The sequence below is a fragment of the Aquarana catesbeiana genome, linkage group LG12, assembly GCF_042186555.1.
Source record: "Aquarana catesbeiana isolate 2022-GZ linkage group LG12, ASM4218655v1, whole genome shotgun sequence".
Lineage (NCBI taxonomy): Eukaryota > Metazoa > Chordata > Amphibia > Anura > Ranidae > Aquarana > Aquarana catesbeiana.
Genome location: NC_133335.1, coordinates 183,812,395 through 183,831,651, shown reverse-complemented (window position 1 = coordinate 183,831,651; position 19,257 = coordinate 183,812,395). Strand labels below are relative to the sequence as shown.

General features: G+C 45.7%; 1 protein-coding gene across 3 annotated transcripts; it reads left to right on the top strand.

Moving 5' to 3' along the window:
• The first annotated feature begins 9,062 nt into the window (after nucleotides 1–9,062).
• ZSWIM1 (zinc finger SWIM-type containing 1) lies at nucleotides 9,063–18,699 on the top strand. 3 transcript variants are annotated; one of them, XM_073606276.1, is made up of 4 exons: nucleotides 9,063–9,233; nucleotides 9,424–9,562; nucleotides 10,704–10,817; nucleotides 17,175–18,699. In XM_073606276.1, the coding sequence occupies exon 4, from the start codon at nucleotides 17,219–17,221 to the stop codon at nucleotides 18,632–18,634; it is 1,416 nt and encodes a 471-aa protein (XP_073462377.1). In that variant the 5' UTR covers nucleotides 9,063–9,233; nucleotides 9,424–9,562; nucleotides 10,704–10,817; nucleotides 17,175–17,218; the 3' UTR covers nucleotides 18,635–18,699. The 3 variants fall into 3 exon arrangements, with proteins under 3 accessions (XP_073462377.1, XP_073462376.1, XP_073462378.1); XM_073606275.1 differs by having other exon boundaries at nucleotides 17,172–18,699; XM_073606277.1 differs by having other exon boundaries at nucleotides 9,064–9,138; nucleotides 17,172–18,699.
• The last annotated feature ends 558 nt before the right edge of the window (nucleotides 18,700–19,257 follow it).

Genomic DNA, 19,257 nt, shown 5'->3' with positions numbered 1-19,257 from the left:
TGTAGCGCTAACTTGTGGACTGATGACGTAGGCCCCTTTCGCACTTGTGTGACTTTTCCTGCGACTTTGGACATCAGAGTCGCATGACAAGTCATACCCCATGATTCTAAATGATAACCACATCTGTGCGACTTCAAGGTAGTCCCTGTACTACTTTGGTCCGACTTTGATGCAAGATGAGGTCCATAGACCTCAAGTTTACACAGGCATTCCCTGAAGTCGCATCAAAAGTGCGCGACTTTCAAGTTGCAGCAGTGTGAAAGGGGCCTTAGTGAAGAAGGATTGAAACAACAGTCAATCGTGGAAAGTCATGGATAAGTCCGAGGGCAAAAGACATCATGTTCTAGAATGAAGACACATGGGGTGAGAGGATGATGATGCTTGCAACAGGGATCAGCCACACATCAGACAACGCATCCGCCAAGCCATCTTGGGAAGAACCAGCCTCAGGACAGGAAAGACAAACGTCAGAACGCAGTGATGTGAGCATAACAATCCACTTTATTGAGGATAAAAAGAGCATCCACTTACATGTAAAAACAGCAGCATCCAGCCTGGTAAAGGGACATGATCACCAGCTCACAGAAGGTCACAGGTAGCAGGTGTAGGTGTAGAGGAGAACCAGGATCCACACACAGCTCAGTGATATGCAGAGAGTGTTTACATCACTGAGCTGTGTGTGGATCCTGGTTCTCCTCTACACCTACACCTACACCTGCTACCTACAGAGGTTTATATTGCTGCCTGTGCCCTTTTAGGGAGATTCCCCCTCTCTATTTGTCCTGTTTACCATTATCTTGAGTGAAAGTAAAAGAACATCCCAAAATCTGGGTTGACATCAGAACATGAATAGAGGGGAAATCTTCCAATGGGGACAATAATTCTGATGACATTTTCTGTTTTGACTATGGGACAGGAAGTGATGGGAAATTTCCCCAAGGGGACACAGATAGCAAAGAAAAAAAACTGACAGGGATTATAACCCACTCTTAAGCCCCGTACACACGGGTCGAATATCGGGAGGTATCAGCTGGTTCAATAGAAACCGGCTGACATTTGGCCTGTACAGTTAGGAAAAAAAGTATTTGATCCCCTGATTTTGTACATTTGCCCACTGACAAAGGGTCTATAATTTTAATGGTAGGTTTATTTTACCAGTGAAAGACAGAATAACAACAACAAAGATCCAGAAAAACGCATTTCAAAAAAGTTATAAAATGATTAGCATTTTATTAAGTGAAATAAGTATTTGATCCCCTATCAATCAGCAAGATTTCTGGCTCCCATGGTTTCTTCTATACAGGTAATGAGTTGAGATTAGGATGTTCAGGAAATTTTAAGTTTCTCCCAATAAGCCAATAATTTCTTTGCGCTTAAAAGCACAAAAACAGCTCTCTTATATAATGCCAGGAAAGTGTGCTTGTATTTCTCCAAATAACACAGATACAGATGCTGGTATCAACTTGAGCTTAGCAGAATCCTCGAGAGAATAGCCAGCTCCTTTTATTTATACTATAAACATGAATAACAAAGGAAGGTGGTGGCTTCAGAATCAGGGCACGTACAGGCAGAATCACGTACCTGTACGTTCCCCTTTAAGAGGCGGCCAGTGGGGGCGCACGCGCGCCCGCGGCAAGCTCCGTGAGTCGGGTCGCGGGTCCCGCGGACTCGATCGCCGCGGGGATACCTGCGATCGCCTCACGAGGAAGAAGAACGGGGAGATGCTATTGTAAACAAGCATCTCCCCGTTCTGCCTAGTGACAGTGTCACTGTTCTCTGCTCCCTGTCATCGGAGCAGAGAACAGTGATGTGTCACACACAGCCACGCCCCCCACAGTTAGAAACCCGCCCCATAGGACACACTTAACCCTTACACTGCCACCTAGTGGTTAACCCCTTCATTGCCAGTGTCATTTACACAGGAATCAGTGCATTTGTATAGCACTGATTGCTGTATAAATGACAATGGTCCCAAAAATGTGTCAAAAAATGTCTGATGTGTCCGCCATAATGTCGCAGTCAAAATAAAAATCGCTGATCGCTGCCATTTTAGAAAAAAAAAATTATAATAAAAATGCCATAAAACTATCCCCTATTTTGTAAACGCTATAACTTTTGCGCAAACCAATCAATAGTCGCTTATTGCGATTTTTTTTTACCAAAAATATGTAGAAGAATACATATCGGCCTAAACTGAGGAAAAAAATTGTTTTTTTAATATATTTTTGGGGGGATATTTCTTATAGCAAAAAGTAAAAAATAATGCGTTTTTTTCAAAATTGTCGCTCTTTTTTTTGTTTATAGCGCAAAAAATAAAAAGCGCAGGGGTGATCAAATACCACCAAAAGAAAGCTCTATTTGTGGGAAAAAAGGACGTCAATTTTGTTTGGGAGCCACGTCGCACGACCACGCAATTGTCAGTTAAAGCAACGCAGTGCCAAATCGCAAAAAGTGCTCTGGTCAGGAAGGGGGTAAATTCTTCCGGGGCTGAAGTGGTTAATAAAATTTTCCACAACAAGGAGCACTCTCTTAAATGGGGAGTGCTCCTAATCTCAGCTTGTTACCTGTATAAAAGACACCTGTCCACAGAAGCATTCAATCAGATTCCAATCTCTTCACCATGGGCAAGACCAAAGAGCTGTCCAAGGGACAAGATTGTTGACCTACACAAGGCTGGAATGGGCTACAAGACCATCGCCAAGCTTGGTGAGAGGGTGAGAACAGTTGGTGCGATTATTCGCAAATGGAAGAAACACAAAATAACTGTCAACCTCTCTTGGTCTGGGGCTCCATGTAAGATCTCACCTCATGGAGTTTCAATGATCATGAGTACGGTGAGGAATCAGCCCAGAACTACACGGGAGAATCTTGTCAATGATCTCAAGTCAGCTGGGACCATAGTCACCCAGAAAACAATTGGTAACGCACTACGCTGTGAAGGACTGAAATCCTGCAGCGCCCGCAAGGTCCCCCTGCTCAAGAAAGCACATGTGCAGGTCCCTCTGAAGTTCGCTAATGAACATCTGAATGATTCAAACAAAAACAATGCATCACTCAGAAAAGTGGAATTTGAGTGCAGGCTGGAAGTTGCAACCTGTGTGCCAAACCTGTGGTGTCCTCCCATCCACCAAAAGACAGTATAGTCATCAGAAAAAGACAGATGGCAACTCCATAATCCTCAAGTATTTTATTTTGCCATACCAATGAGTACGCAGACAGTGGCAGATGCGGTTTGAACATCTGAATGATTCAGAGGAAAACTGGGTGAAAGTGTTGTGGTCAGATGAGACCAAAATCGAGCTCTTTGGCATAAACTCAACCCGCTGTGCTTGGAGAAGGAGGAATGCTGCCTATGACCCCAAGAACACCATCCCCACCATCAAACATGGAGGTGGAAACAGTATGCTTTGGGGGCGTTTTTCTGCTAAGGGGACAGGACAACTTCACTGCATCAATGATGGATGGGGCCTTGTACCGTCAAATCTTGGGCAAGAACCTCCTTCCCTCAGCCAGGGCATTGAAAATGGGTCATGGATGGGTATTCCAGCATAACGACCCAAAATACACGGCCAAGGCAACAAAGAAGTGGCTCAAGAAGAAGCACATTAAGGTCCTGGAGTGGCCTAGCCTAGAGTAGCCTAGCCTCTCCAGACCTTAGCCTACTTTCACACTGGGGCCCCCCTCGGCTTTCACACCAGGGAGGCATTTTTCGGGAGCTATTTATAGTGCTAAAATGCCTGAAAACTGCCTTCAGCGTGAAAGGGGTCTTAATCCCATAGAAAATATGTGGAGGGAGCTGTACGTTCGAGTTACCAAATGTCAGCCTTCGAAACCTTAATGACTTGGAGAGGATCTGCAAGGAGGAGTGGGACAAAATCCCTCCTGAGATGTGTGCAAACCCAGTGGCCAACTACAAGAAATGTCTGACCTCTGTGATTGCCAACAAGGGTTTCTCCACCAAGTACTAAGTCATGTTTTTTTGCGAAGGGGTCAAATACTTATTTCACTCATTAAAATGCAAATCAATTTATAACTTTTTTGAAATGTGTTTTTCTTCATATTTTTGTTGTTATTCTCTCTCTCACTGTTAAAATAAACCTACCATTAAAATTATAGACTGATCAATTCTTTGTCAGTGGGCAAACATACAAAATCAGCAGGGGATCAAATACTTTTTTGCTTCACTGTATAAACAGCAGCTGGTCCGTCAGATGCCAGCCGAACATCTGGTTTCTGACAAAGGGGCATGACCAAATAAGGTCTGCTGATCAGCCAATGGCGGAAAGCACTGACCGGCCGCCTCTCTGTCAGAACACAATAGCTCAGCGGGGGGGAGATTGTTGTACTAACATTGGATAGTTAGTACAGCTGCTTCTCCCGAGCTCTTCCCGATTTTTTTTGCTCAGCCACTGGGTTGAAGGAAAAAAGATTGCTAGTGTGTACCAGGCTTTACTCTATCCAAAATTTGTTTTAAAAGTTTTGCCTTTAGTGACACTTTAATGTACTGACTGCTTGGGACAAGCTTCCTCAGTCTCTGGTCATGCCCATGTGCCTCTGTCCCAAGACCAGGACTTCACTGTCCTGATGTCTTTGACAGGTATCTGCACCCCCCTCCCCCCTGAAAGGTGCCAAATGTGACACCGGGGGGGGAGCGTTCCGAAAAGCGGAAGTTCCATTTTTGTGTGGAACTCCGCTTTAAGCCTTCCGTTGGGCTATCATCCGCTATCCAGGGACATGCTTGGGATACATGCCACCGGAGGGCTCTGTAGCTCTCATCCAGCTTCATCTCTGCCCAGACCAGCCTGCTTAATTCAGCTGTCTGCTTCTTGTGCGTTTTTTCTCCCAAAAACCGCACCCGCAGTCCATACTGCGACCAGTACCTTTCCTCGAAGGAGGGGAGAACTTTTCCCTGGTGTCGCTGCTCACGGGCTAGTGCTTCTTTCCAGAGTTTGCAGCGAATAGAATCACACCATCCCAGCAGGACCTGCTCTGATACTGGTCCTCTGTGCTGTATCTGCATCTCTCCCAACCTCCTTCTGAATTCCTCTTCCATGGCGGTTGGTATCTGTACCTCTCCTCTCCTGCTAACTGGACCTTGGATCCAGATGAAAGTTTGGATGTCCCAGACTGCAGGAAGCGTCCCACTGCTTGCCACCAATGTCATGGAATGTCCCACACTCCACTTGAGTGTTTCCGTCATATACCACTGCCTCCCAGTCTGGATACAGATATCAGATATTCCAAACTCTCTGAGCACAAAACAAGGCGACACTTGCTTGTTGCTAACATGCACTATATTATTATGAATCAAAATTACAAGACTTTATATGCTGTTGGAACCTCCTCTAACAATACAACTGTAACCTAATTAACATGAGCTAGTTTACTAAATCATTTACCCAGACTAGGTGACTATTCAATGCACATTACCATAAACATCAACACAGGGTTAATAAGAACAAACAACAATGTGTGGAATACCCTTAGAACCTGTGGTAAGCCAGACTAGACTGTTCGTCTCCTAGCCAGTCGTGGAGGCTAATGTGATCAGCTCACTCAATTAACAGGTTGAGTTCAAACGTCTCCTCAGTAAACAGTCTTATCAGCAGGGGGGCTGCTAGAGTAATCCCCCCTCCCTTTACAGGGACACACATCCCAAATGATCACAGAAAAGAGTCCACAACAGAATGAGACTATATACATATATACACGACTGAGTCCGACTAGTACAGTTCAGACTGGATTTCTAATTCACCTCACAAAGAGTATTGTTCCCTTGAAAATCCAGGGCCCATAAATCAAAAGGCAAGAGCCTTGCATTCAGTCCTCTCCAACAGCCTCTGTTCCGGCTAGGTCTGCCACAGCCTGCAATTCCTGTTTTTAAAGTGGAACAGCAGTCTGCTCACATATTTTGTAATAAAAACATCTTTGCCATTCTGAAGCTTCCCTCCAACCACTTTGCATATTTTTTTATATATACTGTGATTCTGAACTTGCAAAAATGCTGCAGAAATCTACCTCCACTGAGTTTGGCTGCAACCATTTTAACTGTCGGCAGCTGAAGCTGCTGCCTGTTTACTTCCTGGATTTACACAGAGGCACACCTCCAGCTCTGCAGCTCTCATTGGCCCTCTTATGACTCATCTTCCTTCCTGGCAAATTCTCAGGAGAGTGAGAGAGAGAGAGCTGTGAATTATGTCATTAGCCCAGGCTAATGACCAGACAAGAAACAGGAAGTGGGTTGTATAAGGTATTACTGGCATAAAGAAAATGTTTTACTTTCAAAAGTTAAAACAACAAGGGCAGAAGATAGATGAAAAGTTTAAAAAAAAAAATGACTGAGGGCCGGTTCACACCACACGCAGTCCAGTGCGATTTTTTTCTGCATCAAAAGTAGGTAATATGGTTTTCCTTGGCATAGTTCACACCAGTGCTTGCAGTTCTAGTGCGTTCCAGTTCCAGAAAAAAAAAGTAGAACATGCTGCTATTTTTCCTGCACTGGAACGCCATAGAGCGCATAAAAAAACACACTAGAATGCACCAAAAACGCGCTGGAACACACATGCCCTCAGCGCGGCCGTGTTAGCAGTAAAACGCTGCTAAAACTTTACCGTAGTTTTAGCAGCGCTTTTCGGACGCTAGCAGGGCGCTTTTAACCCCCCCCTAGCGGCCGAAGAAAGGGTTAAATGCACCCGAAAAACCCCGCTTTGCAAGCACTTCGGCAGCAGTGCCCATTCATTTCAATGGGCAGGGGGCGGTGGAGGAGCGCTGTATACACTGCTCCAAAGACGCTGCTGGCAGGACTTTTTCTAATGTCCTACAAGCGCACCGCTCCAGTGTGAAAGCACTCGGGCTTTCACATTGGGGCTGCAGGGGAGGCATTTTTCAGCCACTATTTTTAGCCCTTTAGCGCCTGAAAAATGACTCCAGTGTGAAAGGGGCCTTAAGGGTAAGCAAAAAACGCATCCAAAATGCACTGGAACGCATCCGGACTGCGTTTCTATGGTGTGAACTGGCCCTAAAGGACAATTTAAATTCACGGCGGACAGCTTCCCAGCCTGCTTCTTAGCGGAGTTCCACCCATTTAAAAGTCAGCAGCTACAAAAAGTGTAGCTGCTGACTTTTAATAATCAGACACTTACCTGTCCTACAGTCCAGTAATGTGGGTGCAGGAAGCCTTGCTCCTCTCCCTCTCCTCTCTGCAGCGCCGGCTTTCTAACTGTGGGCACCCGGCTGTGGCTTCACAGCCGGGCACGCACTGCGCATGCGTAAGCCACGCTGCGAATGGCCAGGCAACCTGTGACATGTCCCAGAAGATTGCAGGGAGGGGAGAGATGATCTTCCTTCCAGCTCCAGGGGAGGAAGTGGGAACTGGGTGCCTGTAAAAACAGGGTACCTGCTCCTCCCCCAAAAAATGACATGTCAAATGTGGCATGTCAGGGGGTCACCAGCACTTAAATCAGAAGTTCCATTTTTGGGTGGAACTCCGCTTTAATAACCAGTTATTCAGTTTGTTATGGAGAATAAAAACCCTGCAAAATGCATGTAAAAACACTTGCAGCATTTTTGGTGCAGCTCCATTGACGTCTATTACAAGCAAAATGCAATTTGCTGCGGGGAAAAAGGGTCCCGGACCCTATCCAAAAGCGCACCAGCTGAAAAACACATAGATGTGAACATGTACCATAGGAAACCATGTTAAATGGACTTTAGTGCGTTTCTGCAAAAGGCACTAAAAACGCATAAGGGTAAGCCTAGTGTTGCTACTGATCCCTAAACTCTGCCAAACTTATTACTGATCCCTGAGTAGTAACGTACTATTGATCCCTAAACTCTGTGTAACTTACTACAGAATCCTGCGTTACTTACTACTGATCCCTAAACTCTATGTAACTTACTACCGATCCCTGAATTAGAAACTACTGATCCCTGAACTCTTTGTTACTTACTGACTTCTGAACCCTAAATTAAATACTACAGATCCCTGAACTCTGCAATACTTACTGATCCCTGAGTTATTTATTACTGATCCCTGCAATACTTACTACCAGTGGTGTCACTAGGGGGTGGCTATAGCCCCGAATCTGGGGGAAATAGCCCTGAGTCTCCGCAGGTGTCCCCAAGGGGAGGCCATCTGGGGACCCTGATTTTAAGGGGGAGGCCCCCTGGGGACCCTGATCTAAAGGGGGAGGCTCTCTGGGGACCCTAATGTAAGGGGGGGCTCTCTGGGAACCCTGATGTAAGTGGGGGGCTCTCTGGGCATGTACACACACACCCACATATATTACTGTATATACATGTGTATTCCCTCCCAAGCATATGACTTTCTTTACTACGCTGCTATGGGCTCTAGCCCCAGTTCTTTTGTAGACCTAGCAACGCCCCTGCTTACTACTAATCCCTGAACTCTGCATTATTTACTACTGATCCCTGAGTTATTTATTACTGATCCCTGAACTCTGCAATACTTACTACTAATCCCTGAACTCTGCATTATTTACTACTGATCACTGAATCCTGCGTTACTTACTACAGATCCCTGAACTCTGTGTTACTTACTACAGATCCCTGAACTCTGTGTTACTTACTACAGATCCCTGAACTCTGTGTTACTTACTACAGATCCCTACATAACTTACTACTGATCCCTGAATTAGATACTACTGATCCTTGGTGTTACTGACTTCTGAACCCTAAATTAAATACTACAGATTCCTGAATTGTGCGTAACTCACTGACTTTTGAACCCTTAATTAGATACTACTGATCCCTAATCTAAGCTCTATGTTACTGCTGACCTCTGCTTTGAACCCTGAATTAGAAAATACTTAGCTCTGTGTTACTTACTACATCCCACCCTGCACCCCCTTCTACATCCTGCACACACTGCACTCTGTGTCATGGACCATCCCGCACAGCTCACCGTGCTTCATTATATGGAGTGATCCTCCCCCTCCTTATCACATCCCGTACTACACACTCCCTCATTCCTCCCATACACAGAGCACAGCGGCCCCTCCCCTCTAGCACGTGATATATAAGCCCCGATCCTCCCCCTACGTCATTTCCGGCATTTCCTATTGGACGGGAGCAGTTTCTGTTAGTATACACAGGGTTAGCACTGCAGGTGAATGTGAGGTGAGAGGAAGCTGAGCTCTGATTGGACGGTGAGGTCTCTGAAACATTCACAGGAGGGACTACAGGTCCCAGCATGCCAACCGCTTTCTGAGGAGGTTTGTGTGTCTGCAGTCCTGATGTTTGTTATTGTGTCATCACTATGTACAGTGCTGAGCACATCACTTCCGGGGTACCCCATGCTGTGTGATGTTCTGTCTACTCACTGTGCTGGGAGGGGGATGATGTGTCAGGCTGTCTGTATGTATTGATGGGATCTCTCATTGCAGATGTTCTATCTCTCTGCAGATTGGATCTGTCCAGTGTGTGGGCTCCGGGGCCCCCTACAGGAGATCTGAGAGGAGGATCGGGCACCTAGGGGTGTCTGGCTGTAAAGAGAACCTGTCATCCTTATCATCATCATCGGCCATTTAAATCAAAGTACAGGGTGAGTACTACAGCTGAGCGCCTCCATTGCTGACATCATCCCTGCGCAATCCCCCCCCCCTTCCCCCTGTCACTGGTATGGCGGTGAGGGGAGACCTTAAAGCCGACATTTACCTGAAAATCTAATTGGTACACACCCTCCCCTCCCCTTTTTTTTTTTTTTTCATTCAACCAACGGGCCCAAAAAAAAAAAAATACTGACCGCATTGGTCGGAGCTGCTGTACCAACTATCCAGCATTAGTACAGCAATCACCACCACTGTGCTATCGTGTTCTGACAGGGGAACGCCCCTCCCCTGCCAGAACACTCTGGTCAGCGCTCTCAGCCAGAGAATAGAATGCAGTAAGGTAAAAAAAAAAACCTGCCTTTAGAACCACTTTAATATCTAATAATATTTAAATCTTCTTTTTTTTTTTTTTACCTCTTTAGCTCCAGAAGGATTTACCCCCTTAATGACCAGGCATTTTTTGCAATAGAACACTGTTACTTTAACTGACAATTGTGCAGTCGCGCATCACTGTACCGAAATAAAATGTATGGTGTGCATTATCCAATAAAAAAAAAATTTTAAAAAATCTAATTTCTTCATCAATTTAGGCCAATATGTATTCTGCTACATATTTTTTTGTAAAAAATAATCCCTATACCGTATATTGGTTTGCGCAAAAGTTATAGCGTCCACAAACCATGGGATATTTATATATATATATATATATATATATATATATATATATATATAATAAATTTTTTTTTTTTTTTCTTTTCTTTTTTTTTTACTAAGTAATATCGGCGATCAGCGGGACTGCGACATTGCGGCAGACGAATCGGACACCTACTGTAACATGTTGATGGGGACAAGGGCATCTTCCAAACAACCCTGGGCAGTGGTTGTGGGGGTCTGTGGGCAGTGGGCTTATCGGAATCTGGAAATCCCCTTTAACAAGGGGGCCCCCAAATCCTGCCCCCCATGTGAATGAGTATGGGGTACCCATTCACCCCCAAAAAAGGCAGTGTAGTGTAAATAAAAACAAGAGACGGTTTTGGCAATCCAGCTGGTATTGCCCTTTGTGTCTGTTCCCTGCTTGTTTTACTGAGAATAATGATATAGGAGGCATATTTTACAAGTGTGCTTTGGTCCTAGGAGTACACCTGATCTGGAGTCCGCTCATGTATCAGTAATACAAAAGCACTGACTGGATCCACAACAAAGAACACTGTGGATGCTCTTTTCCCACAGCAGATGAGCTCAGGACTGGTACGTAGTAAAACACTTGGATTGTACTTACCAATGTAATAGCTTGGAGTGTACTTACCAAAAAACTGTGTAATAATTCAAGTAGAACTATAGACAAAACTTTTTTTTCCTTTTGGATAGAGCAGGGGAAGGTTATAACCCCCGTCAGGTTTTTTTTTTTTTTTTTTTTTTTTGTTTTTTTGTTTTTACTTGCCATCTGTGTCCCGTTGCGTTTTTTTTTTTTTTTTTTTTTTACCATCTGTGTCCCATAGCCAAAACAGGAAGTGAGAGAAAATCCCTGCAAATTATTTCTTGGGGACCCCCTGGTTAGCAGAACTAGTGACCCCATTGGAAGATTTCCTCTCTATTACTTTTTTATGACAACTAAAAATGTGGGACTTTCTTTTAGTTTCACTTTGAATGATAATCGTAAACAGGACAAATAGAGAGGGTAAATCTCCCTAACAGGGGGCACAGACCGCAATACAAACTGTCAAGTGTTCTAATCTCTCTCCAGTCTATCCAAAACGAAAGAAAATGTTTTGCCTTTCATTATACTTTAAGCCCGGGTTCACACTGTAGCGAACACAGACAACGCATGCGATTCGCACCCGCACTGCAGTGCCGATCACATGCGATGTCTGTGCAATGCGAGTTCAGCCATACAGTTTGTATGCCTGAACTCGCATTAGATTCGCACAAAAAAGGTGCAGGGACGTTTTTTTTTTTTTCCCCCGCACTGTAATCGGAACGCATGGGTGTTCTCACCCATGCGATCCAATTCCTGTCCGAATCCACAGTTCTCACTGCGATCTGTAAACCATTCTGGGGGTGTCATTAACATTGTATTGACACCCGCAGCAGTTCGCAGAGGGCAGTGTGAACTGCCTGCGGGAGAGATGCGATGTGGGAACCGGCGCTGGAATCGCGCTAGTTCCCGCATCGCTACAATGTGAACCCAGGCTGAAGACAGATTTTATTTTCTTGCAATGCACTGAGATTATTACAAAGACTGTTAGCGTTTCATTCCTTGTGTCCAGGGACAATCCTCTGTGCCTAACGACAGGTAGTCGCTCCATATGTAGCAGGGGCTGTTTTCTGTGTCAGACATTTGTGAACAAGGCCATGATCTACAAAGACATTCAGATTTAGTTGATTGTGTCATCTCCGAGCCAACATCTCATTCCAGGAAGTAGCAATGAGTAATGCCTGAACAAAGATGATGCTGTTCTTCCGGGAGGACAGCAGATGAAGGCATTATCAGGAGGATTACTGTGATCTCTGTGAAAGATGATAAATAGCTGTAAGGGGTACACTTAGCAAATTACAAAGCATGCGTGTACTTAAAGTGATTGTAAGGGTTCGTTTTTTTTTTTTTTTTCCTGTTTAAAATAACACACATATCATACTTACCTTCACCGTGCAGCTCGTTTTGCACAGAGTAGCCCCGAACCTGTTCTTCTGGGGTCCCCCGGCGACCCTCGCGGCTCCTCCCCACATCAGATAACGCCCTAGGAGAAGCTCTTCCCGGGGGGGGTTACCTTGGGGGCGCGCTCCTGAGTCCAGCATTCGGCGTCCATAGCCGCCAAATGTATGACTCCGGCGCCATTGGATTTGATTGATAGCAGCGGGCTGCGCTGCTATCAGTCTAGCCAATCAGGACAAGAGACACCGGCTAGAGCTGGTGTGCTCGTCCCCGGCACGAGAAAAAGAGGGTTCAGGCAAGTAAAACGGGGGCACTGGGGGGCTGCTGCACTGCAAGAGGTTTTTCACCTCAATGCATAGAATGCATTGAGGTGAAAAACCACTAAGGTTTACAACCCCTTTAAAGAGGAACTGCAGTCTGCTCACATAATTTGTGATAAAAACATCTTTGCTATTCTGAGCTTCCCTCCAACCACTTTGCATATTATTTTATGTATTCTGTGATTCTGTACTTTCCAAATTTGCTGCAGAAATCTCACTCCACTGAGTCTGGCTGCAATAATTTTAACTGTGGGCAGCTGAAGCTGCTGTCTGTTCACTTCCTGGATTTACACAGACACACGCCTTCATCTCTGCAGCTCTCATTGGCCCTCTTATGACTCACCCCCCCCCCCCCCCCCCCTCCCTTCCTGGCAAACTCTCAGGAGAGTGAGAGAGAGAGCTGTGCATGATGTCATAAGCCTTGGCTTTTTTTCCAGACAAGAAACAGGCAGTGGGCTGTTTAAGGTATTTACTGGCAGAAAAAAATGTTTTACTATCCAAAGTTAAAACAACAAGGGCAGAAGATTTCATAGATGGAAAGATGAAAAAATGACTGAAGGTCCGCTTTAAGGAGGCCCTGTCACCAAAGCATTCTTTTATTTACATTGATATAATAGTGCTTTGTGTATAACTAATATTGCACCCTTTGGATAGTGATTTTATTCTTTAATGACAGAGTTAACAAACAAGGAAATAATAAAGAATCCAACAATTCTGATGTGTCAGATTCTTATCTTTCTGGTTGACCTCTTGCTCCTCACTTGGATCCTACACCACATTTTATTGACAGCTGAGGCAGTGTGCTGCACAACAAGCGCTGAAGCTGGACATAGATGGATCGAATCTTGACCAGTTCAGCGAGGACTGGCCGAGATTTGATCCACCTATGGGCAGGCTGGTTGTACTGAAGTCAGTCCATCGATTTGACTTCAGTACAACCAGCCTGTTGGATTTTTTTGGAGGCGGTTACTGCTGGTGGCTATAGCCACCAGTGATGATCAATGTGTTCTCCCCGCCGGCAGAACACCATAGCGCTGCAGGAGAGATTCCCCCTTCAACGCTGTGTTGTTGGGGGGGGGGGGGAATCGACAGGAAGGAAAATCGCATCATCTGCGGTTTGCCTGAGGCTGTGCTCTCCTGCACATAGCCTCAAGGCTTACAAGGTAACTGCATTGACCCTGTGTCAGATCCTTATCACAGCTCCAGCACATGTAAATATAGAGCACTCAGGCTGTGTGAAGGAGAGCAGCTCCCGATGAAGAGCTTTTTGTTTAACTCGGCTCAGGTTGTGTTCCGTTCACCTGCACACAGCCTCTGTTATAAATTACATCCGATTGGGGGGGGGGGCGGGGGGAAGCAGAGGGCAGTCTGAAGAATCCAATGCACCCGTAAAGGAGGGTGGGGGGATATGAGGGTTCAAATCCGAGAGGTTCAGCAGCTAAGCTAGTGCAGGGGCATGGCGAGAGCTGCACAGCACAAAAAAAGGAGAAAAAGCTGCAGAGGGACTCAGGAGTGTGTACTGTATGGGGAAAGAAATAGAGAGCCACAATGCAGGCTTTACTGTGCAAGAAGGAGAGGAACACAGGTAGGCGACAGTGGCCTTTGAAATGGAGAGGGGACAGTCCTGTGGGATGATGTCAGGGTGTGCACGAGGCAAACACTGTAACCCCTTCTCTCCCAGATGTCCGCCATTGTTTCTTGATCGGTGTTGTGTATGACTTTGATAATAAAAAATATAGTTTTTTTTTTTTTTTTTACCACAAGGTCTCTGTACCCTTTAATATATACTCCCACTATATAAATCACTGTAGATTGCAACATCTGTTCTTAAAGTATATGTAAACCCAGAGGGTGCATTCTCATCTAGGCATTGCGTGAACGCATGCTTTTTCTGTGCATTTTCATTCTACGCGCATAGAGCAGCTCATTTATCAGAATAGGCTGCCTTATGTGCAACAAACACGCCAAAGAAGCTCCTGCACCTTTGCTTCATGCAGTTTTTTTACCACTTTTGTTTATCACTTGCAGATGCAACAGATCAGAGCTAGCTTGATGTAAACAGATGCAAGCCTCTTTACATTCAGCCACCCATAAAACCATCACGGGTCCACCGACATCCGCTGGCAAAATGTGGACAAAAAAAAAAGAATGGGCACGGATGTCATGGACCCCCCCCCCCCCCATGCTGAACAGAGCAGATGTGGCCACGTGAAAGGACCCTTAATCCATGTTCACTATCATGCCTCAATGTATACAGTACCTGCCTGTGAGAATGTGTTTCCAGCTCGATCCCATCGCGCTGGTTCTCGGCGACAGGGTACTGTACATCTCCCACTGGCTGCAATAGGAAAAACATTTTCCTATTGCAGCGAGCGCGAGACAGAATTCCCCTCCAGGAGCATACCAGGCCCTTAGGTCTGGTATGGATTTTAAGGGGAACCCCCTACGCCGAAAAAACGGCGTGGGGGTCCCCCCCAAAATCCATACCAGACCCTTATCCGAGCACGCAGCACGGCCGCTCAGGAAAGTGGGTGGGGACAAGCAAGCGCCCCCCCCCCCCCTGAACTGTACCAGGCCGAATGCCCTCAACCTGGGGGGGGGGGGGGTGGGAGCTTTGTCTCCATGTTGATGAGGACAAGGGCCTCTTCCCGACAACCCTGGCCGTTGGTTGTTGGGGTCTGCGGGTGGAGGGCTTATCGGAATCCGGGAGCCTCCTTTAATAAGGGGGCCCCCAGATCCCGGCCCCCCACCCTATGTGAATGAGTATGGGGTACATTGTAACCCTACCCATTCACCTGGGGGAAAAAAAGTGTCAATAAAAAAAACATTAGACAGACCGGTTTTTAAAGTAATTTATTAGGCAGCTCCGGGGGTCTTCTTCCGACTTCTTCTTCTCCACTCTCTTCTCCCGGTGTCCGGTTCTTCTCCCGCTCTCCGGCCTCTTCTCCTGGTCTCTTCTCCAGGTCTCCGGTTCTTCTCCCATTCTCCGGTTCTGCCGGGCTCCTCCGCCACCTTCTGCTCTTTTGCTAGCAGTGGTCCGGTCTTCTTCGTCGTCTTGTTCCTTCTTCTCTTCTTCCGATGTTGACACGACGCTCTCTCCCGCTGTAATGCCGTGTGTGAGGTGCGCAATGACTTATATAGGCATGGGGCGTGGTCACCGGGTGATGTCATTCGGTGACCCCAAGCCCCTTATGACATCACGTCCTGGGGCATGATGGGACTGTTACGTCATAAGGGACGTGGGTTCACCGGATGACATCACCCGGTGACCACGCCCCATGCCTATATAAGTAGTTGCGCACCTCGCACACGGCATTACAGTGGGAGAGAGCGTTGTGTCCACATTGGAAGAAGAGAAGAAGGAACAAGACGATGGAGAAGACAGGGCCAACGCTAGCAAGAGAGCCGCAGAAGATAGCGGAGGAGCCCGGGAGAAGAACCGGAGACCTGGAGAAGAGAGCGGAGAAGTCGGAAGAAGACCCCCGGAGCTGCCTAATTAATTAATTTAAAAACCTGTCTAGTGTGTTTTTTTTTTATTTTTTTATTTTATTCCCCCAGGTGAATGGGTATGGGCACGATGTACCCCATACTCATTCACATAGGGTGGGGGGCCGGGATCTGGGGGCCCCCTTATTAAAGGGGGCTCCCGGATTCTGATAAGCCCCCTCGCCCGCAGACTCCGGCAACCAACGGCCATGGTTGTCGGGAAGAGGCCCTTGTCCTCATCAACATGGGGACAAGGTGCTTTGGGGTGGGGGGCCGCAGGGCGCCCCAAAGCGCCCATCCCCTCCATGTTGAGGGCATGCGGCCTGGTACGGTTGGGGGGGGGGTTCGCTCGTCCCCACCCTCTTTCCTGACTGGCCAGGCTGCGTGCTCGGATAAGGGTCTGGTATGGATTTTGGAGGGACGAAAAAAACGGCGTAGGGGGTTCACTTAAAATCCATACCAGACCTAAGGGCCCGGTATGCTCCTGAAGGGGACCCATGCTGGTTTTTTTATTTAAAATTTGGCGTGGAGTTCCCCCTCATGATTCATACCAAATTCATACCTGTCAGCAATGCTTGACGCTCATCGGGAAAGGAAAACACATTTTTCCTTTCACTGATGAGCGAGCCAGCTCGGTGCTGGCTCCCACGACGGGGCTCGCAGGTGTCAAATCTTGCCAATAACAGCGGCGAGATTAACACAATATTGCGGTCACCTACTGTACAGGGATGTTAAGCAGATAACTTTTTGTGAATTTGTTTCAAAGTTTCTTACCTGCATACTCTGCCAGTAACAGGATTTTCTGTTGCAAGCTGACAACCCAACTTATCAAGTCTGTCTATAGGCAATCTGGCAACCAACTGAAGGAGTTCACATGGCAGGTTGACTGTGCTGCTGCCAATGGCAAGGCTTAGCAATGTCAGCCTACAACAGGAACTGCTGCTACTGTCAGAATCTCAGGTAAGAAACTTTCCAACAGATTCCCAAAAAATTATTTGCTTAAGAAAACCGCTCTTTACACTAAAAAAAGGATACTGATAAACTGATAAAGGAAATATCACAACAACTTTGTTGATAGTTTGAAATTTGGCACTGCTACGTTCGTTGTATTAAATGTTGTTTTGTTTTTTGTTTTGTTTTTAGCAGAATATCAAGCATTCTCTTTTGGAGCGCTTTGCGAATAAGTGAAAATGTCTTCCCATTACTTGGACATGTTCATGGCAACAGACCCAGGGTCAAAAGTTGCATATCATTTCCATAAAGGCTCAGTTTTGGATTTTCTCAACCTCCAGACCAGTATGATGTGTAAATGGTTCAAAAGGTTTCCTGAAGTTATCTTTATCATTCGTTCTCAAGACGCTCAGAAAAAAACTCTGTACACATTTTTGGCAGATGGCCCATACCTACCCACAACATGTCACACAGAAAAAATTCTTCATATAGCTGTGCCAAAGAATGAGAGCCATGAAGGTCTTACTGATATGTTTCAAGTTTTGAAAGATTTCAACACCAATTGGCAAGACATACGCATATTTCTGGTGGACCACCAATTTAAAGGAGCTGATGCTATACTTGAAGTATTTCCAGCTGCTGAGGTTGTTCTCTCAGCCTATCACGTCTGCAGACACTTCCAGCAAAGTATCTATCAGCTATCATTACCTAGCCAGACAGAACACTTGCTGATTGACGCTTTGAAGAATACAATGTGTTCTGCCACTAAGGGGAATCTAAGAAACATGCATACAATGTTAAACCAGTTTGTGAAGCCCAGTATGTTGATGCAGCTGAAAGCAGACTGGCTTTTGGAAGATCGGATTTGGGCCTTGCATCGCTGGAAAAGCTCTACTCACTGCTTTGAGTATTTTCAAACTATTGAAACTTTGAGCCGTGCTTTCACCGAAATCTTCAGAAATACGCGAGATACGAATTCCATCCCAAAGTCTCTGGTTAAGTACATCCAGGAAAATACTTTTCACACAAATGTTGTAGAAAAGAGGACCTGCACTAGTCAGGAAATTGCCATAATTGATTGCAAAGGAGAGAAAGCAGGAGAAGCAGATGGAGAAGCCAACAGCGACCTTGAGGGCACTTCATTGATAGGTCAATCTCTGCAGGACATTTGCAACCCTTCAGCCTTAAGCCTTTGTCAAAAAGAACTTGAAGTTGCACAGAAGTCAGTGCAAGTGATAGGAACAAATGAAGAAACAACCAATATTCAGCTTCTAGAGCACCCCAATGAGGTCAGTTATGGAACACCAGCGACTTGTTCCTGCAGCTTTAACCAAGTCTTAAAGCTTCCTTGCCGCCATATCTTAGCGGTTATCACTGCCAGTGAGAAGGTGGTTCAGTCAGAGATGATACAAAGACCCTGGCGGGCACAGACAGGAGGGTCCGATTCTAACCTTCCTGTATCATCTGACATTCTGGAAATCATAAAGGGTGGAAGCACAGATGTTCCTGAAAAAGAATTGACTGTGGAATCCCTAACAAACCAGCTCTCTGAATTACTGTCAGAGTGCAGCGACGATACATTTCAGCAGCGCTACAATACATTGAGGGAGTTGGCAGATGCATGGATCGGGCCTTATGAACAAGTGAAACTTTAATGTATTGGGAGATTGTGCTTATCACATTCCAGATAATATGTACATAATAAAGGAAATTTTAAGTATTTGTTTTCAGATCTCGGTTTGCTTACACAAATCTTTCAGATTGAGAAATGTTGTGGTTATAAATGCCTAATTTTTCCTGAATTTCTCAATTTAGCTGTGCAATTTCTGTGTTGCCAATCCACTACTAACCTTTGGTGCTTCAACTTCTGAAATGCTAGCTCCTTTGTCCGTCTTCCAAAGCCATTACTACTCGCTGCAACCAAAAGCAGTGCTCTAAATTTTGTATTCTCAATTACTGAAGTGCAAAATTAAAGTAGAACTAAAGGCAAAACTTTTATTTAGTTTTGGCTAAAATGGGGATTGATTAGAACACCTGTCAGACAGCTTTACAGCTGTCTGTGCCCTTCCCTAGGGAGATTCACCCTCTCTGTTTGTCATGTTTAAAGCGGGGTTCCACCCAAATTTTGAACAATATCTGTATGTATTCTCTTCCTTGCCTAGATGCTGACATGCCGTTTAAAAAAATTTAAATCGCAGTAATTACCTTTTCTTTTTCTATTCTTCTTTGCACTTTCTAGTTCTCCTCCCGTGGGAGTAGGCGTGTTTCTAGCCTCTCC

Coding starts and splice junctions, on each gene's coding strand:
- ZSWIM1 (XM_073606276.1), top strand. CDS start 17,219: ATGTCTTCCCATTACTTGGACATGTTCATGGCAACAGACCCAGGGTCA.